The sequence below is a fragment of the Rhipicephalus microplus genome, chromosome 1, assembly GCF_043290135.1.
Source record: "Rhipicephalus microplus isolate Deutch F79 chromosome 1, USDA_Rmic, whole genome shotgun sequence".
In the NCBI taxonomy this organism is placed as follows: Eukaryota; Metazoa; Arthropoda; class Arachnida; order Ixodida; family Ixodidae; genus Rhipicephalus; species Rhipicephalus microplus.
In genome coordinates this window covers 79,493,170-79,514,717 of record NC_134700.1, presented here as the reverse complement: position 1 = coordinate 79,514,717, position 21,548 = coordinate 79,493,170, and the positions used below count along the sequence as shown (strand labels likewise).

Genomic DNA, 21,548 nt, shown 5'->3' with positions numbered 1-21,548 from the left:
GAGAGGACTGAACTCAGGTGAGTCACCTCGAAGACGGCGACTTGCCCTCAGGTGTACAGGAGTCACTTCCACCGGGTTGACAGGCTGGTCGTCGGGGCTACGCTGTCTTGAGCTCGCGGGGCTTCGATTCATTACCCAGCACCTCCGCCAGAAATGTAGCGATGCTGAGGCAGACGGGCTAAAAAACAAGCGTCTTTATTATGGCGAACTTGTGCCCACGAGTCTAATGTCTATGGTCGTCGAGTCCGAGTAGCTGAGTGATGATGATGATGATGATGATGATGATGATGATGATGATGATGATGAACCTTCAGCTTTGCTGGCACTCGCCCACAAAGGGGGATCGGCCAAGAACCGGGTGACAGGATCATCAAGTGTGCTAATTCAGGCATTCAGGTAGTCTCATAGCCGTAAATAATAACAATAGTCGAGTGGCACAGATTCAACTATCTTCCTCTTCCTCGTAGGCCAAGCGCACGAACGCGTGGCGCATTCCAGCCGGGTCTTGCTGGTGCTCTTGCCACAATGATTGCGGCGGGCTACTTGAACGTGGCCAACCAGTCGCGGCAATAGTATTATTGATAATAAAGGTGTGCCTAGTTTTCAAAAAGCTAGCAAGCCAGATGACCAATAATATTTTAGTAATGTAATCATTTACGGGGCAGATTTGAGCGCACGTTAAAGTAGCACCGATGGTTGAAATTTCCGGAGCCGTCCACCGCGGCGTCTCTCATAATCATATGGTGGTTTTGGGACGTTAAAGTCCATGTATAAATTATTATAACAGGGTGATAACAATAATATCTTAGGTTTCGATACTTCCTGAAACCATTATAAGACTATAAGAAACGCAGTTGTGAAAGGCTCCAGGAATTCTGACCATATGTTTTTTTTTGCAATTTGACATCGCACAGCACACAGGCCCCTGGCAACTCTCTTCTACCAAAATACAGCTACAATGGCTTGTTTTGAATCCAAGACCTACTGGTCAGCAGCCAGATAATGATCGTTGTAGGTTAAAAAAGGCGCTTTTAACCCAACCACATCTTAGAGTGTATAGCGATATATGCGTAACTTCAGAAATGAAACATGACGCGAAAATTTGCGTTCACTAGGATCTATGTCAACCAAGTGCAAATCCGCGCTCTTTATTTATGCGTAACAGCCAGGATTCTATACCACGACGTGCGGGTCAGCAACCGAGTACCTTAGTCACTAGATCACCGCGGAGAGGCAACGCCATAACTAGCGGTTAAATTTACTGCGGTAAGAAGACAAGAAACTCGCCCTCGCTACATTGCTTACGCCTCGCGTCAATTATTCTCCCGGTGGCATATCTGCGTGAGTAGCCCTGATTATAAACATGAATTGTCATAAGGCAAGTATTAATGCTGAATATAAATAAATATATATGACCGTAGGTCGGCAGAAGACGCGGAGATTGATTATACTCACTAAATAAATGTATTTTATGTTTCAAGCTCACTCGCATGCACGCTCGCGCAAATTTATCTCTACTGGGCTCACTCAGACTTTAATTCATAATTTTTCCTCAAATGGGCTAACACTGTCACCGACATTTCTTTACATAAAGGACTCACTTGCTTTTACAACTCCCCAAATTATTCCTCCAGCGACTCTCTGAGATTTGGATTCACGTTTCGATGTGAGTCGGAGTCAGTCGACTCGCTAGTCTGCCGTCTTACAATGCTCCCCATGGTGGCGTTTCGCGCAGGGCCACGTTCTGAAGGCTCGCGCATCGCCGACGCTGTATGCCCTGCACGTGCTGGCCGCGCAGCTCGCCGTACCACCCGATATGACTTGGGCGCAAAGAGCGGTCACGGGGTGAGACGACGTGGGCGGTGTCTCGCACGACGACGACGACGGGAATTACGAAGGCGCTGAAGTCGGTGTGAGAGTCCACCGATGCCAGCTGCCGGCTGGTGCCTCTGGCGGTGTCTTTTTGTTTTGTTATTTATTATACCTTAACGTTTGTTTGATTTTGTTCCTATTAACGGCAGTGCGGAAACTTTTTTGCACGACAGAAATAAAAAAATTGTATGCGAACTTTGTTTCGCTGTGTTTTTTTTCGATGGTTTTATTACGGGAGCTTCATTGAACATGGTCAGAATGACCTTTAATAGGGAATTGCAGATATGAAGCTCAAATGAAATAAAAGTAACATATTCTTTTGTGAGTTTTGCTTCGAATGTAGAAACTTTATGATATTTCTATAAAGCTAGAGTAGTGAAGCGCTAGAGAAAATTGTCATCGAAAAGTCACACACCGTGCCTTAATAAAAATATCATCGTCTAAGTATGATACTAAAAGAGCAAAAGCGCCAATTTGGGTGACTGTAAAGTCTCGTTTGAAACACTAGCGTTTACTTCGAGAGTTCGCTAAAGGCAATCGTATTTTTTTTTTGCAAGCAGTTAGGAATTAAAGATTTACAGTGACGCAGAATCGAGCATATAGATGTGAAAAGCGATGGAAGTTTCATGCCGCTTCTTACGCTATATTTGCCATAAGTGACTCGAAGGTGAAAAAGTTTCGGTGTGGGTTCATTGTTATAATGATCACCATTAACGCTACAGCAAAAGAGCTATGTAAATGCTGTGGGTATACCGACGATTGTCATATATTATAGCTCGGCCCTCTGCAGTAGGTTCATGGCTTTCTACGATGCTCAAGTTTCGCAGTCACATGGCGTAACGACTGGTGCGATTCTATGCTTTTGCCACGCATTAATAATTGCTGAACACCTATTTGCGTAGTGTAAACACTTTTTTTTCGATTTGCCTATCTATATATCTCTAGCCGCCTACATCTGAGTGCTCTCGTGATCGCCCCCTTAACTTGGCGTGAACTAACATTAGTATGGGAAGGTAAGATTGTATGACAAAGTTCACGCACTGGTTGACACATGAAACTTGTCACAATCCCGTTGCGTACGTCATTACACATCGAAGCGGAGGTCAAGATATATGGTGCGCTGGCGTGCATATCATAAGCAGCCTTCATTGGCGTACTGCGGGGACGAGAAAGGCATGACTATAGCATGTAGAATCATGCGGGTAATTCTTGCATCGTCAAAAATCAAGCTATCAGACACGCGTGCACCAATGTACACATGAACACATCAGCTCGCTTGCTGAATGTGATGCCTTTTTTACGTCTACTACAGAAGGTGAAACACGAGTGCGAAAGTTGTTGTGCCAAGTTCGAGAGAGAGAGAGAAGGAATGTAGGAAAGGTAGGGAGGTTAGCTAGACTATGCGTCCAGTTTGCTACCCTACACATGGGGAGGGGGAGAGGGGAGTAAAAGAGAAAGAGAAGGATAGACACATGTCACATCACACACACAATGCCGAGTTTCACAGACGGTCCCTCAATGAAGTTGCTGTCAAGTATCTCAGGAGGGCTCGTGTGGCTTTCTGTGCTGATGTGCTGCGCGACCGGGCTCCTAAAATCTTTGCTTCATTAAATGGCCGGTCATCGAGTCTATTCAAGGCACACGGGAGAGTCCGGCGATCTTCATCAAATTGGGCACAGTGGCACAAGAGATGTTCAATAGTCTCTATACCGTTGCAGCTTTCACACATGGATGAATCCGCCATGCCAATGCGATGGCTGAATGACTTGGTAAATGCTAGCCCAGTCCACAGCCGGCACAGCATTGTAGGGTCACGTCGAGAAATCTTAGATGGCAGTTGTTTCTGAAGTAATGACTTCAGATTATTAGGGCGTTGATTGGAGTTAGATGGAGAATTCCAGTGCGCAAGCGTGGCATTATGTGCAATGTGACGAAGTTCTCTAGCTGCGTCTACTCTTGACAAGGGTATTCCCAGTGTGGGCGCTCCATCGGGGGCACATCGGGCAGCGTCGTCGGCGAGGTGGTTACCACTGATGCCACAGTGGCCCGGCAACCATTGTAAAACAATGTCGTGTCCTTGATCAGCAGCGCAATGACAAATTTCATTAGTACGATGCACCATCTGGTGATAGTTTCCACGTCGTAGACTTCGCACGCTTTGAAGGGCTGCCTTGGAGTCACAGAAAATGGCCCATCTACTAGGGGGTTCTTGCGTAACAAACTCCACGGCAGCTCGAAGAGCGGCGAGCTCGGATCCCGTAGATGTCGTGACGTGTGATGTCTTGAATTTGACAATGATTGATCGAGATGGTATGACAAAGGCACCTGTCGAACTTCCCGAGACTGAACCGTCCGTGTAAACATGAATTCGGTTAGCATATGACAAATGCAAAAAGTCCAGTGAGATCTGCTTGAGGGCTGCAGATGACAGGCTCGTTTTTTTAGATATCCCCGGCACTTCAAGGTGCACAGTCGGTCTTTTCATGCACCACTCTGGAGATAGTGGTATAATTGCGGGCGAGAATCTCCACGAGATGGAATTCTGGTTAGCCGCAACAACTTTGGAAAACGCTGCCTTTGGTCTTTCTAGTGGCAGGCTAGCAAGGTGGTGGTTAGGCACTCTGGATATGTGACGAATATGTGTCCGGAGTGTGTCAACAGTTATATATGTCGTGATCGGATGGTCTTTAGCAATACCAATTGTTGCTAATGTATTAGCGCACCGAGGTAGCCCCAAGCATGTGCGGAGGACTTGGCCTTGAATGCTTTGCAGGACACTGATGTTAGTTTTTCTGGCGTTGGAAAGCACGGGCGTGCTATACCGCAAATATCCCAAGAATAGCGCTCTGTACAGCTGAAGCATAGATGACACTGATGTGCTCCACGTTTTACTAGCGAGAAATCTCATCACGTGTGTGATAGAGCTGAGCCTCTTCTTCAAGTGCGAGATGTGAGCGCTCCACGAGAGATCTCTGTCGATAATGACACCCAGGAATAAATGACGTCTCATATACGAAAGGTTAACGTTGTCGATAGAAACAGGATAACAGATCATGGGCTTGCGGGTAAAAGGGACTAAGGCGCACATCTCGGTGGAAATTGGGAGGCCTCGAGCATGGAGGTACGTCGACGTTATTCTCGCTGCTTTCTGGAGCCGTGCGCGTACCTGGAGTCGTATCACTGCTGAAGCCCAGATACATATATCATCAGCGTATGTAGATATATTGACTGATTGAGGTAGGCTTTGTACAAGGCCAATGATCGTGAGGTTAAACAGCGTAGGACTGAGAACCCCGCCTTGTGAAACGCCACGATTGGTGTAACGATCAACGGTGCGGCCTTCCGCAGTGAGCATGAAGAAGGATCTCCTCTGCAGGTAGCTCCGAATCCATTGAAACATTTCTCCACCGATTCCAATGTTCGCCAAGGCATCTAGGATGGCATCGTGCGTTACGTTGTCGTATGCACCTTTCACATCGAGGAACATTGCAACCGAGATGCGCTTGAGGTATTTCTGTTGTTGCACAGAAATTACGAGGTCGATGACATTATCAATAGAAGAGAGGCCTCTTCGAAAACCAGCCATGGCTTTTGGGTATATATTATAGCGTTCAATGTACCAGTCGAGGCGTGTCAGAACCATTCTTTCCATTATTTTCCTTATGCAGCTGGATAGCGAAATGGGTCGATATGATGCCAGATCAAGCGGCGACTTTCCAGGTTTGAGGATTGGTACCAAGCGGCTGGATTTCCACCTTTATGAAACGACGCCATCGTTCCATGACTGGTTGTAGCATTTTAGTAGCTGGTCTCGGCCGCGTCTTCCAAGATGGCATAAAGCAGCGTATGTAATACAGTCCAGCCCAGGTGATGATGAACGTCTGCAGGTGGCCAGAGCTGCATCCAGTTCCTCGAGTGAGAAAAACATATTCAGTTCAGAACCTCGTGCTACAGGAACAACCCCGAGAACTTCGTCACTCATGGTAACCACATTGCCGGCAATCCTTACGCAGAAATCTTCAGCAACGTCAACCTGCAGGCGGCTGGATTTCCACCTTTCTGGAACGACGCCATCGTTCCACGACTGGTTGTAGCATTTTAGTAGCTGGTCTCGGCCGCGTCTTCCAAGATGGCATAAAGCAGCGTATGTAATACCGTCCGGCCCAGGTGATGATGAGCGTCTGCAGGTGGCTAGAGCTGCATCCAGTTCCTCGAGTGAGAAAAGCATATTCAGTTCAGAAACTCGTGCTACAGGAACAAACCCGAGAACTTCGTCACTCATGGTAACCACATTGCCGGCAATCCTTACGCAGAAATCTTCAGCAACGTCCACCTGCAGGCGGCCTTGATGGAGAGCCAATGTGCTGAATGGACGTTGCGGTGGAGTCGAGCCAAGGCCACGCACCGTCCTCCATATATGGGACATAGGCGTGCGAGGATCGAGTGATTCACAAAATTTTTTCCACCGTTGGTCCTCCAGCTTGTCCATTCGACGTTGGATTTTCTGTTGTAGACGTCGAGCGTCTCTGAGGTCATGAATCGAATTAGTGCGCCTGTACCTCCTCTCCGCCCGCCTACGAATTGTTCGTAGTCGTTCAAGTTCTATATCAAATTATGTACGCTTTGATGTGTATTTAAAGGCGCACGTAACATCTTCCATCACATTTTTCATTACCTCCTCGAGGCCGCACGCGATATCATCGCATGCCTCTTCCACCTTCGCGTTGTACATTGTCCAATTAACTCTTCTGTTAGTTGATGAGGAGGAAGTTGCAAAACCTGTGACCTTCAGATACGTTGGAATATGATCACTGCCGTGAGTCTCAATATCAGTGAGCCATCGCACTTGTTGGGTGAATTGCCGTGACACTAATGCAAGATCCAAGCAACTGCTATATCTCGAACCACACAAATACGTTGGACTGCCGTCATTCATAACGTTACGTTCGTGGCGTGAGGCAAATTCAGCAAGTTTCCGGCCTCTGGAATCAATCTTAGTGCTTCCCCAAAGCAAGTGATGAGCATTGAAATCACCAATAACAATCCAAGGTCCAGGTGTAGCGGTCAAGATGTCATGTAGTCTTTCACCATCGAACTGACCAGATGGTGAGATGTATGCGCCGATAAGTGTGAAGGCTACCTTCGTCTTTGCAACGCGGGGGCATACGTATTGATTTCCGTTATGGGGTTGCACCAAATGTGGAATGTAGGTTAAATCTGTGCGGATATATATAATTACTTTGTTGGGCTCACCACAAGCCGATGAAGTGAAGGCTTCGTAGCCAGAAAGCTTAATCGCTTTTGACAAATTTGGTTCACATATTACTAATATAGGAAATCTGTTGCGGAAAACGTAATGTCGAAAACATGAGATCTGTGATTTAAGTCCTCTGGCATTCCACTGTAAAACTGTCGCACTACGTACTTCGTCTCGGAATGAAGGCTGTGAAAGAGCCATTTTGTCTATGCGAAGTTGGCAAGCACTAGACTCAGGGCATCCAATACTTGCACTGCGCATCGTGCTGTAGGCGTGTTCGTGTTGCCTATTAGTGTGCGAATGGCATTGATGAGAGACTTGATCATTGTCAAAATTTCTCGGTCACGCTCTGTCGCCTCATCTTAGCGAGATTCAGAAAGTGGTGCTACCGGTGCACGCTCCCGTTTTTCTGCAGGGGTTATCCTTGGAAGTGATGGCCATGCTTCTTCCAGAGCCTCCTTTTCAGGGGCAGCAATCTTGGTGCACGTGTTCGTTCTGTCCGGCGGTGGTGGTGAAGCCGATTCAACGAAAGAAGGCTTTACAGAAGTCTTGATACTGTGGGCAGGCTTTCTAGATGAGCGTCGGCGACGAGAACGATGTCACGTGACGACAGCAACCGCTTCTCGGTGAGTCGAACGGTCCCTCACCATTTTCTTCTTCAAAACCGAAATCTCCTGCCTTATTTTCGGACACTCTTTTGATGTGGCGTCGTGGGGCCCTTGGCAATTCGGGCATTTCTAGGAATTAGCCTTACAGTTGTCGGCAGAGTGTGGTGTACCACAACGAGGACATGTTGTAGGATTTCCACAGACGGCGCTCACATGACCAAATTTCTGACGTTTTCGGCACTGAAGCGGCTTAGGGACAAATGGCCGCACAGCATGTCGGAAATGACCCACCTTAACATGTGTCGGCAGACAATCACTCTTAAAGTCTATCGTCACACATCTCGACTTTCCTTGACGGCACACCTGTAGTATTTGGTGCCCATCAATAGCAGGCTTAATAAGAATTGGCAGATCTTCGTTCGAGATGGTCACATCGATGTCATATATGACGCCTGTAGTTGCCTGATTTCCTAGCGGAATGATTGTGTGAACATTCATGCCGCCAAGGATAGTAACTTTGCTCAGTGAATCTAACGTTGATGCTTGAGCGACTTCCACTGCTACAACATTTTTCCGGGGATTCACTCTGATATCCTTAATACTGTTCGGCACCAGTGCCTCGAGCTCTGAAGATACAGCTTGCCTCTTCAGTAGTCTCATGTTGATGGATGGTTGCGTAGGCAAGAATAGGACGGTGTACCTCGGCGAGCTTTGCGGGGCCCTCCCAGCAGATGCGTCCATGGATACCCTGAGCATCTTCCGCTTTGCTTTCTGGCTCATGACGGTCACGTATTCGTCGTCGGAGCTGTCGACGCTCTCGGCAGGTCGATGAGGGTAGCCTCGCTGTCACTGGAAAGGCAGTTTCGCTACTTTGAGGCTACCGGCGCTGTCGCCGGCCACTCAGGTGGGCGTGCAGATGAGTCCACTTCCATCGCCGCCGACAAGGGAACTACGTTCCCCGTATAACTGCTAAAATAAGTGAAAAGTCTGAAGATGAACGGCAAACACTCAGCTACAGCAACAATTCATCTTCGTCTTCCTGCCAAGTTCATTTTTCGAAATGCACCAGACCAGAAAGGGTTGATATGGTTATAGCTACTCGTCCATCTTCCTGTCGCAAATTCATTCCGCATGCTCTTCGGTAGTTCCATATAACATCAAGATTTCTCTGCCGGCATGCACACGTCCTATGTGGGCGGTGCGCTTGGATCACTGGCCAGATAACAAGGGGATCTGAGAATTCGGAGGAGACGCCAGATATTGGTGAAAGTACAACAAGGTGAGTCCTTAGCGCTTCGTTGTTAACATTGGTGAGGGGTAAGGGCTTCGCATCATTGCCTTGAATTCATGCCTCGAGGTGCCATACCCTTAGACATGGCAGCTCGACTGAATTGACTTCTCTCGCGAAATGTCCTCAATAATGAAATGATGAGGTGGTTAGGCCTTACGGGCTGTTAAGCATGGAACCCACCGTTCCACCCCTCACCGGGACGTGTTTGGTACTCAGACCTTTAACTTTCGCTTTGTTGTTAAAATTCGTGTATTCAAGGATAAGGACTTTCACATACTGACTGAATTTCGGGTAATTTCTCACCATTTATGCATGTAGCATAATTTTCTGATTTGAAGAAATGTGGCTACTTAAGTAGCATTTCTGAGCGATTACGCACAATAAGTGAGCTACCACGGAACAGCTTCTTGCCATTTTCGAAGTGTTCGCTTCAAAGGATCAGTGGCTATGGTGCTCGGTTGTTGAGCAGAAGGTCGCAGGTTCGATTGTGGTTTCTAAGGTCGAATTTTGGTGCAGGCGAAATTGTTGCAGTCCGGGTAATGTGTGAGGTGATAGAACGTTTAGGAGCACAAGGTCTAAAACAACTGAAGACTTCCACTGTGGCGTTCCTAATAATTATATCGTATTTTGACACGTAATATCCCAGATATAATTATTTTGGTAGGGCACAAGTGACGCACAGAAAAACGAGAATACCGGCAGATTGTTTAGTGGCACGTGTGTGTAAGAGGCTCTGCTGCACATTCGGTCATTACAACTACTCGAGCGATAAATGGGTCAATAGCGAAAGTTGAGTGGCAATTGAATGTATTGCTGACGCATGCGCAATGTCACACCACATTGCATGAAACTTTGAAATGCCAAAAAATTGTGCTTTATTTAGCGTATTGTTGCTCTGTGACCCCATTGCAGGTTCATTAGCGAAGACTTTTGCGATACATGCTTGCAAAGAGCCTCAATTTTATGCGTAGAACACAAAACACAGAACAGAATCTGAAAGACAAGGTTTGATTTTTTTATTTGCTAATAGCTTTCTGTACACTATAACCGTGTCGTTCGTTCGTTGTGCGGTGACGTGCTTTGGTTGGCACTTATGCGGATGATGGCGATGATGGCGTCAAAGATGGCGAAGCTGTCATCGATTAGCGATGACAGCACCGCCATCTTTGACGGAGATGTGTTCTGCGAGCTCGTTAGGAACGTTCTGCTTGTGCCGGTAATTTTCTTGGTGTTTGACGCAAAACCTTCAATAGGGCACGCATTACCTCCTGAAGACAATTCATAGGCCAACGACAAGTTCTGACACAAAGGCACGGCTAGCGATGTCGAGAGAACCCTGCACCAGCGCGATAACAAACAGAACATAAGCTTTGCATTGGTTACTGCCACTATCAAGATAGTGCGCTGCAAGAAAAGCTGCCTGCCAATTGTGTTATCATTTAAAAGTTTGTATTAAAAGTTTTATTGCACTAACTTTTTATCAAAACACACATACAAGCGAAACACTCTTTTTGATGTTACATACGCCAAGTGAGGAGAGCAACGGTAGCCAACCCTTGTACGCGAAAAGCTTCGTGAATTTTCGTCCGACACCTCTCCTTGAAAAATTATTTTTTAAAGAGTTTGTCATCGTGGGCACAAACACTTTCTAAATAAGCGAGAATTCAACCAGAATATCAAATGGCGTAATTACGACAGTGATGTACTTGCAGTCGTTTCCGGAAGTATAATAATTGACCTACTTATGTAATCAGCGACGTCTTCACTCTTGTTTACTTTATTCTAGGCACGGCTTTTATTCGTCATAGGCTCATTCACACTATTTTAGGGGTGCAGCTCCTTGAGCCGTGAGTCGTGCGTCTGCGATGTATGTAGTAGTAGCAGTTGTTGTCATCGTCGTCGTGGTAGTGGTAGGTAGGTAGGTAGGTAGGTAGGTAGGTAAATAGGTAGGTAGGTAGGTAGGTAGGTAGGTAGGTAGGTAAGTAGGTAGGTAGGTAGGTAGGTAGGTAGGTAGGTAGGTAGGTAGGTAGGTAGGTAGGTAGGTAGGTAGGTAGGTAGGTAGGTAGGTAGGTAGGTAGGTAGGGACGTCTATGGCCGGACTAGAGGAGCGGCACGCATGCACCCTTTTTGATTGAGGAGGGAACCCGCACATGTGAATCATAAATAAAAAGATAGCTGTTTCTGATGAAATACCTTACAAAGAAAAGTATCAGTGACATATTCTCCAAACAACTTTGCCTTGAATTTGATGCTTACTAAAAAAATTTAAAGGACGGGTTTCGAGCACAATCTCCCCAAAAAAGGTTGCCACGTTGAACTCGCTGAGCGTAACTTCCTTGGTTTTAGCAAGGTTTAGCGAGGAATGGGCCACAGTGCCATGAACAAGTGGCGGTGAAAGGCGGGAACTAGACACGTAGCGCAGGCCACAAGAAAGTTAGCGAATGCTACTCACCCTAGTCCAGCCGTGCCAGCTCTCGTTTAGTCTTTGGAATGTCCACTCTATGGCGGTACTTCTATATGATGAATATATGATGAAAATATGCGAGATGGCGGTACTTGGAGTGTTCATTAGATAAACGAACTGATGTACAGGCGCACGGTCAGTAAGACAGGCAGTTGCATGGACGAACGAACGGACGGACGCAAGAACGGATGGATGGACTGATGTATGGATGAACGAATGCACGAACGGACAGTCGGATGGAACGATAGATGCACGGACAGATGGATGCGCGAACGGACCGACGCACGGACGGACGCACGAATGGATGAACGGATGGTCACACAGTTGACGCACGAACGGACAGAAGTAAGAACGAATGGACAGATGGCAGCACAGAAGGACTGGCGGATGCTTCGCCCCAGTCATCATCATGCACTCCATGGAAATGCTGTAATTTTTTTTAATCTCGAGATGACGCTCATTCCCCCCTTAGGGGGTGACGATGGCGCTCGGCAGTCTTTGTCCGTGCACAGAGATAACTGGAGCGCCATACATATTAGACCAGCATAGCGGTTTCGAAGTTGTTCTTCATCCAAAATATTGTATACTACGCCGAACAGCATCCTTTCTTCTACGCATGCGATTTTGTTGCACAATGTGCATGCGCTGTAGTGCCATATATTTAAAATGCTATACCCAACTTCTACTGCCACTGCCTCATTGCAAACAAGGCCACTGTACGACAGTTTAATCCTCCACTGCTTTATAATTTCTTTTTATTTGGTTAGCACCTCTGTTTACGTTTGACCATGAATGATTTCGATTAGAACATTTTTCATTGAAGCTGAGGTTTCACGGCAAGGTTGTCGAAATGCGCATTTTATATTCGTGGTTCACCATCACCTGAGGAATAAGTTGCAAGCGCGTTGCAGTCGACATGTCCTCAAGATCTGCTCGTTTAGAACACGGTCACCGCCACGGTAAGGTGCCATTTCCTTCTCCTGTTAGACCTCGTCAGGGCTATTGTTTCTCTTTACTTCACTGCTCATTCATGAAGTGTTCAATGCCTCGCAATCTTCGATCAAGCGGTCACTCATATTGAAACATGTCGAGAGCCCTAAATCATCTAGTTTAAATATGAAATAGTTCATAGAATTTCGTGTCTTCTCACACTAGTTCCGTTTCTGACAACTTGACCAGAATGCACGGTCATCGCAGCTGTTATGAGTAGTGAGGACGTGGATGGGAAAAAATGTAAGATATTTGTGCGCTTTCAAACAGACGGTTTGGTTTTGTAGAATCTTGCGATGGAACGCACACCCTTGAAAACGTGCAGTGCGCGGTTTCAGAGCCTGTGAGCACCAACGTATTTTTCTTGCACGTTTAGATCGAACTGTTCGAGCAGCGAAATGACTGCGATAAATGAAATACATTTTACTTAGGTTGTAGCAGAATTTACACGGTGACTCGCACGTTGGTTTGGAAAATTAAGACATGAAATCTTTGTTGGGCGTTTTATGTCGCTATATGTCGATCGTAGCTTACAATTCTCTTTTCTACTGAGAAAGTCCAAGTAGCTTTGAAGACTACTAAATGAGTTGACGTGCTCGCTAGTTTTATAAGTCGAGAACCTTTCACTTTCGTGGTTTTCAGTCGCTGCGAGGGCGGTATACTCTTTATACCACTGTTAGGGCTTCCAGTGTGACATTGTGCAACACGACCACAAGTTGTGGGATCGGCAACGTGTCCTTGTGTTGCGCGATGCCACTTTGAAATCATCTCAACAGCAGATACATTTAGATAATAATTTTCTAGCTGCGCAACACTGCACGCCTCGTTAAGTGCATTTGCTTCATAACTCCCATAAACTTGTCTTTCGGCTCTTTCAAAGCACGTCTTTTTCAAGACACTCTGATGCCATAAGCATGTTTCTCCAGCTTGATTCCGGCCTCTGATTATATTGAAACGTTTTGCAGAGCATGACCAAGTTTTTTTCTCGGACAGGTTTGCGCCTAAGAATCGGCCGGCGGCGCAAGATCCCGGCCTCCCCACATCAGCAGCGCACCCGGAGTTCAGCACCGGCTCAACGAGGCGGCCTGGACTCCGCTATTCGGCGCCTTCCACGCAGTGCGCTGCCACGGATGACTCGAGCCGACAGCGATGACACAGGACCGCAGGCGCGGACAGCACCGGGCGACTCGGTCGTTTGCAACGCCTTCCCGATGCATGATACGCCTTTAGTACGACGCCTGAAAGCGCCTGCATTCGTCAACGCTGGAGACTCCGACGCTGGTGGGTGCATATTTATTCACATATGTTGCAGCTTCATTCTTTCTAACAAGCCTAGGACTAATTGTTGACCTACACTAAAAAAAGAGTAATAAACATGAGTAAAAAGGGCGTGTTTCTATTCTACCCTATGAGTCAACATATATATCTCGCTTGCGTAGCATTGCCGCTGCGCGTCCGAAATTTCCTAGTCACGAACGGCATGCACGTTGCCGGAGTGACAATAGCCTCCTTGATGGAAACAGGCGAGCTTCGAGTTTGCAAAACGGAAGCACGCCAGATGACGATTGATAATGCTATACTATACGATGTGTTTAGGTACATTCTCAAACCATATCGTGCTTTTGAGAAACGCTGTAGTGGAGAGTCCCAATATTGCAACCAAAGGTCTTTATTGCGCGCTGACATCGTATACAGTGCACAGACCTCTGACAATTCTTCTCGACTGAAATTCTACCGTCATGGCCGGTATCGAACTTGTGCCTTGTGGGTGAGCAGCCAGATGATTAAAGTTCTGGGTTAAAAAGAGACATTTTTGCTCAGCCGTTTTTATTGTGGTCACATAAGCTTATCTTTCGAAAGTAGCTGAAAAAAAGTGAGTTTCACCGTTTCATTGAAATGATGATTGCCTTAGCAAAAAAATTTGGAATAGCACGCGAAAAAGACGCATGCAGCTAGATACCTTCTACACACCACTGAAGCACAAAAAAAATGCACACCACCTTCCAAAAGGGAGCAGCATGGCGCACGTACGGGTGGCGTCACGGGTTCAAGGGCGCTAATTAGGGTGATGCCTTGAGCGTTAAAAAAATCGTGAGCGGCGGTTGCGGTAGCGGCAGGTGTTGCCGCTTTAGCCAATCAGGTGGGGAACGTGCTTTAAATGTCTCCGATGCAGATGGCTATGCTGTTTTATTTTAAATGTGAAGCATCTCTTAGCAAACTTGCGCGACTATCGGCCATATATGTCAATCAATGTAGCCGCCTACAACATTTAACTCTCCTGGCCGTTTGGATTATGGTAGCAATGCCAAAATTGGTGCGGCTTAAAATAATTGTATGACGACCATAAGTGATAAGCCATTACATGAAAATCATGATATGTATGCCATGAATGTCATGATTTTAATGTCATTGTCTTGCTGCGATATCTGTGGTTTTGTTTAATGACATATTGTAAAACTGGTATAGAATGACATGGATGCAAGGCGAACGTGAGTGGTAGGCCTTACCTAATGTGGGAATCATGACATACATGTCATGTAAGTCATGACTGCTCGCCGCGCTCGTGGTACGCTCGCGGACATCTCGCTAGCTTCACATATACCAATTTTGTATTACGTGAAGTGAATGGAGGACCAAGGTATATGACTGGTGCAAGCATGACAATCCTGGCATGTGTGTCACGTAAGAACATGACTACATCTCACGCTCATGATGCGCTTGTGGCCGTTTTGCTAGCTTCACACAAGCAGAATTTGATATTACTTGACGTGAAACGATGACGAAGGTAGACACGTCCAAACATGATAATCATGATAAGTGTGCTATGTAAAACTGACTACATCCTACGCTGATAGCACGCCCGCGGCCGTTTCACTAACTTCAAATATGCTATATTTGGGATTATGTGAGGCAAACGGACGAGAAAGGTAAGTGACGTCCAAACATGACAATCATGGCGTGCATATCATGTAAAACACGACTACATGCTGCGCTCATAGTGCTCTCGAGGCCGTTTCGCTAGCTTCACATATAGCACATTCGGTATAACAAAACGTGAGTGGACAACGAACACAAATGGCTGGCGCAAAATTGATAATCATGAAACGTAAGTCGTGTACGGCGTAGTTTACATTCCTACGAGAGCTGGGGCTGGTGTTGCAAATGTTAGTGGTGCCGTCGTTACGCGACAATAAACTGCATACTTGCACCTTATTTATAGTTATCTGGGTGCGCTAGCATTTCTACTTGTGTTTACTGTTAGCTTCTCGTCTGCCTCGTAACGTTAGTTAGATTTGGGAGCGACATATTAACCCTCCTCATTCGTGCTTCGCATATCATATAATCCCTGTGTACCTGGGATCTGCGTATTTTTTAACGCTTTGTACATATTTGTGCGGATTTTTATTCACTGCTTCATTCGACTTGTGTCCCATAAAGAGCAAAGTAGCTTTCGATAAATTAAACATGCTACGTTACACATGATTCATGATCTAACTTTATTTTTCCCAGGGTTGCTTACGCGTAGGTTGCGGGATCGAATTCCTGTAGGGAGGCGCCATTTTTGATGGAGGCTAAAATGTATGAGGCTGGTTTACTTATAATTAGGTGCATGTTAAAGAGCCCCAGGTGGTCGAAATTTCAGGAGCCCTTCACTACGGCGTCTGTCAAATCGATGTGGTTTTGGGTTGTTTAACCTCATATATTAATAGTATAACTTTGATTTGCAGTATACTGTTGCCACTATAGGCACTACTATGTTGGTGAAGTCGTTAGACGTGCCCATTTCCACGAGTCATGGAACAAGAGCTTTATCTGGGCGAGTTGAGTTATCAGTGTTATATATCGTAGCTGAAGCCTGACAACGGTATGACGAAACAATATGATTGTGATAAGAGCTGACTTTCAAGTGAAATGATTGAAGACACTCCCACAACTTTTTTCTAGCGGGAAAGATGAATGCGCTTGCGCGGCAACACGTGTGTAACTTCGCATTACGTTAACCAAAAAAATAAATACCCTTTCTAGGATAGGTCCAGAGATGGTGCCCGAGGTTCGCGCTGATTCTTCAGTCAATATCTTATCCGTCGTCGCTGCCCTCTTCGCCTTCACTTGTATGCGCCGCGAGAAGCTCGTGGGCCGTGAAGAAGCCCACGATGCCGGGTTTCTGACGGGTCATCGATGCCGACAACGACGAGGTCCAGGGCTGTGACAGAATATTCGAGATCACACTGGGCGCTAGACCGACGGGTCCTGGCTGGTGCTTCAGCTGATACACTGGAGAATTTTTCATGGACTCTACATACTAAATTGTGCAACATATTTTGTTTCTCGCGCACTTTCGCACTTTGATAATTAGTTTTAAAGATTAAATAAATGTTCACTTGAAATGAACTGCAGTGTTTTAATGTCAAACGTAGCGTTAGAAGAACTCATTTTAAGCTAAAATGATGCTCATGTGCTTGCAAGTGCATGTACTTGAGGAATTCAACTCACACACCTGTTCAATGAAGCCCTGCATGCATAGCTTCGTTCATGCATGGGCGCAAAATATGACAGCGAAAGGAAAGAACTCGTATGCCAGAGGGCTCCATACTTTACCAGCCTACGTGGATTTGGTCCTGCTGTAACTCCATAGTAAAAACATCATACATGACAAGTGAATACGCCAGAAAATCTGTACTTCGCCGAATGGTGAGGCACCCACTGAGAAGCGAACACGGGTACCGAATACACAAATTTATACTTCTACATTCTTTCCGTTGATGTTACTTTGTGTTACATTAAACTGCATTATAAATGTACCAACTCAAATGAATTATCTAAGAGTCGCGTTACACCTGCGTGCAAAACGCAGAATTTCTTAGCAGTTTTTGTTTATAATCATCATTAGTATTTCTCAGCTTCTGTGCGTGCGATCGGCCAGATCCCACGCATAGTGGGTATTGATATGACTGGAAAACATTGCGGTACAATTTCTCCAGAAAACGAAGTTAGGAAGAAGACAAAAAAAAGTGGACTGTACAAGCGAAAATTATCAACTGAAATTTATTCAACGAACTTGGAAGAATCAGGGATTCCTGAAAAGAGAAAAATCGGTTTACGAAGAAGATGGGAATCGGCAATCTTGCTACGGTTTTCATATGCTACACGTCAAATCTGGAATCCGAGTATGCAGAATACTCGGGTAAGAATTTTTATTCAGCACCCCATCTGGTAATCGTAATCACCCCACGTTTTGCATCTGAAGACCGTGGATCAAGATTTCGAGCCCAACCCTCTTCGTAAACCAAATTTTCTCATTCCGGGAAGCCATCATTCTTCCAAGCTCGTTTCATAAACTTCAGTTGATAGTTTGCGCATGTACTCTCCACTTATTTTTTGTCTTCTCCCTAACTTCGATTTCCGCAGCAAATGTAGCGCAATTGTTTCTAGCCATAAAAACAAACTAGCATAAACACTCACTGAGCTAAGGAAATCGATATTTCGTGCCAAGCAGTCAGCGAATATCAGCTAGCTTATGCAGATTTTTTTTTATTTGAGCCTAGCGGTACAAGATGGTTAAATGTCTCCCTGTATATTGAGCTGTAGAACGTTTATCATTCACCGAACTGGTTATGTAGCTGCATGCGGTAATAGAGGGTAGTTCAGTGTAGGATTTCCCTCACAATAATTCAGTTTCATCACCACGAAAAACGCGTTACGGGGCGATGATGCACATATCGTATACGTAGCGGTCATAGGAGTGAACGTACGAGTTTCCTTTGAGGAATCATAGATATGTATTGTTTGTTTCTTTGAAATGCTAGTTGATCACTCGCACTGCTACCACAACCACTGTTGTCTTGATATAACGCTTGTTCTGGGTCTTTTATGCGGAACAAGTAAGAGCCCTGTGGTGGCTTTGAGCTAGAAAAAAATACTATGATGAATGCTTGGGTTCAGTTCTGGGAGCCGGAATTTTATGATTGTTTGCTCGCATCGCAGTATTTATTGAATCGGCAACGCCACCGACAAAGACATCCCATTTCCTTCGACACAGTCTCTTGTCAATCTGGAGTCCATAACCTGTGGGACAACCCACCACAAGCGGCGAAGGCCCTCGGCTGGTGACCCGCAGGTCGCGGGATGGAAACCCGGCCGTGCGGTACTTGCCAGGGCGCCTGTGACATAGCCGAAAATCAGAGAACACTTGGCAAGGGTGCACGTACAAAGTATGACGATCCGGTTGACGGACATGTGTTGCTCATCGCGGTTTTCTCGCACAGAAGGTGGATAGAGGTGAGTCCAGTGAATATAGCCAATGCGGGACCGACTATCGAAGCCTTACAGTCAATGTTTAGTAGATTTCGCCTGCCCGAACGGTGCTTTCCGATAATGGAACAACGTTCACTAGTGCGCAGCGCTCATAAATGAAAATAGAATACGCCACTTTCGCATTACGCCTTTCTACAGCTGAGCAGAAAGAGAAGTGTGAGCGACTGAATCGCGACTGCGCAAGAACGCTAGTGGCACACTGAAAGAGCGCTAAGACTGAATTCTATTGCAGCATCACCACATAACTGCCAAGCAGCAAAACACTCGTCACGCTGCTTGCTTTGCAACTTTACTTCAATAGCTGCCGTCTTTTCACGTCATTCTTTTATTCACGCAGATACAGAAGAACTCGGATATTCGAATACCATAACTACAAGACGGAACTCAGGTGTGAGGCTGGCATTGTACAGCCCCTTGACGGCCACCACATGTTAACAATCAAGGCCACAGACGGCGATCATCATCGTCAGCAAGTGGGAACCAGCTGGGAGCAAGGAAAACAGACAGTGCGGAAGTTGCCACTGTTGAAGCAGACGCCTGGGCCTGATGCACCGCAGACGGAAGCTGGTGAGACCGGGGCACCAGTGGCCTTAAAATATTGACCCCTGAGCTGACGAGTTAATTTTTGGCGTTTAACGCCCCAAACACACATGATAATGAGAGACGCCGTTGGAGAGGCCGTTTTGAATTTGAACCACCTGGGGTTCTTTACCATGCACCTAAATCTAACTACACGGGCCTCAGGCATTTTTGTCTTCATCGAAAATTGGTCAGCCGGCGCCGGGATTTTCAATGACGACCAGCGGGTCAGAAGCCCAGCACCCTACACATAAGACCACCGTAGGTGGCTACAAGTGTTTGCTAATCGGAGCTATTGGTACCACCCTCTACAGCAATTACTGTATCCCTCAGAGTATAAGTGGTTTCCTTGTTGGCGCCATCAATTTGAGCTTTTATACCACAATTATACTGCATTGGTTTATTGTGAAACGCTGCCGTAGGTGTCGAAACCTTCGCTATTTCATATGTTTTTTTTTATATTTGGTCGGTATCTCTGTGTAACCTAAACCGTGGACATTACCGAGTAGACCACTTTTCACCGAAGTCATTATTTTAAAATAAGGTTGCCGAAACGTGCATTTCACGCGCGAGAATCACAATCCACCGAAAAAGAAGTTGCACGTGCGTTTCACTCCTCGTGGTCTGCTCGTTCCAGAACAACGCTAGACACCGCCATAATAAGGCGCCATTTTCTGGTCTCCAGTTTAAGCTAGTCGACGCTGTTGATTCTCATTTAACGTCTCATATATGAAGCGTTCGATTTCTGGCAATTATCCCCCGTGTAGTCACACTCACCCTTCATGAGTTACGAAGACCAAAACAATCCAGTTTAAACATAAAGTGCGTCATCGGACTTCGTCTTTTAACAACGGTAGTCGCGTTTCTAACCTGTTCATCGGAATCCACAGAAGTTTTGAGTAGAGCGTGCGTGCAGTGAAAAAAAATGTCGGCAGTTTATGTGCTTTTTCAAACGGATGGTTTGGTTCTGTGGAATCTACCACTGCAAATCACAGTATGTGGATTCGCAGCCTTTGTGAACCACATCTCTTTCTCGCGCCTTTAAATCAAGGACAACGTCTGGAGCAATCGCTGCAATATAATAAATAACATTTTATTATACAGTAGCAGCAGTTGGGTGGTGATTCGCATGTCGTTTTGGTCTCTATGAACATAGAATCCTCAAAAAATTTTTTTGCAGCTACCTGTCTGTTAGCTTACTTTTGCACATTCTATTGTGGACGGTGAATTAGATCCCCAAACCACTAAATTAGTTGACATGGAGTAGCGGCATTTATTTGGTGACTCGCATATAGGTTTACCAACTTAAGCATAAATTCTTGATGGTTTCTTCTGCTGCTAACTGTCGATTTAGGCTTACTTTAGCGCATTCCACTGTGGACGGCAAGTAGCTTTCAAAACGACTACATGAGTTGACGATGTCACTATTTCCATGACGAGCTTTTTACCTTTGGCGGCTTTCAGTATAGGTGAAAAATGTGTATACTATCCTTGTCTTCATGGTTGGGCTTATAATGTGGCTTTGCACAACACGAGGGCATGATGCGGATTCTTCTTAACGGCAGATGAATTCAGTTCAGTAGTTTTGCAGCCTCTCACAACTGCATGCCTCGTATCGTGCCTGTTATTCATAACAGCCATTTAATTTGCCTTTTGCTCCTATATAGCACTCAGTTATGAAATCACGAAGATGTCACAATCACGTTTCGATAGACGAATTCCAGCGTACGTTTATATACGTTTCACAGAGCAAGGCCCAGTTCCTCTTTCGGCCTGCTTACGGCCTAACACTCGGTCGCTGACGCAATGTCCTGGCTTCCCTACATCAGCAGCACACCAGGAGTTCAGCGCCGATCGACAAAGGTAGAATGGACTCCTCTTTCCGGAGCCTTCCACGCAGCCTGGTGTTATAGTCGACTCGACCCAACAGCGACGATGGAGAACCACACGTGCGGGCAGCAGTTGGCGACTCGGGTGTTTGCGTCACCTTCCCGATCCATGATGCAGCTGTGGTACAGCACCTGGAGGCGTCAACGCTCGACTACACTAGGAAGACGCCGCTGGTGGGTGCATGTTTAAACACATATGCACTGCTTCGTAGCACACGGCGAGCTACTAGACGTGGTCGAATAGGCTGTTGGCTTATACAGTAAAAAAACGTGGCTGATTCCT

General features: G+C 46.0%; 1 protein-coding gene across 2 annotated transcripts; it reads left to right on the top strand.

The window, feature by feature from the left end:
* The first annotated feature begins 12,087 nt into the window (after positions 1-12,087).
* Positions 12,088-19,358, top strand: LOC142768268 (uncharacterized). 2 transcript variants are annotated; one of them, XM_075870226.1, is made up of 3 exons: positions 12,088-12,451; positions 13,476-13,763; positions 19,135-19,358. In XM_075870226.1, the coding sequence occupies exons 1-3, from the start codon at positions 12,409-12,411 to the stop codon at positions 19,230-19,232; spliced, it is 429 nt and encodes a 142-aa protein (XP_075726341.1). In that variant the 5' UTR covers positions 12,088-12,408; the 3' UTR covers positions 19,233-19,358. The 2 variants fall into 2 exon arrangements, with proteins under 2 accessions (XP_075726341.1, XP_075726344.1); XM_075870229.1 differs by lacking the exon at positions 19,135-19,358 and adding an exon at positions 16,509-16,804.
* Positions 19,359-21,548: the final 2,190 nt, after the last annotated feature.

Bases quoted from the DNA above. Each gene is read 5' to 3' on its own strand.
- LOC142768268 (XM_075870226.1), top strand. From the start codon at position 12,409: ATGTCCTCAAGATCTGCTCGTTTAGAACACGGTCACCGCCACG. The intron at 12,452-13,475 runs GTAAGGTGCCAT...TTTCTCGGACAG, and splicing joins AGAACACGGTCACCGCCACG to GTTTGCGCCTAAGAATCGGC. The intron at 13,764-19,134 runs GTGGGTGCATAT...TTATTCACGCAG, and splicing joins CGCTGGAGACTCCGACGCTG to ATACAGAAGAACTCGGATAT.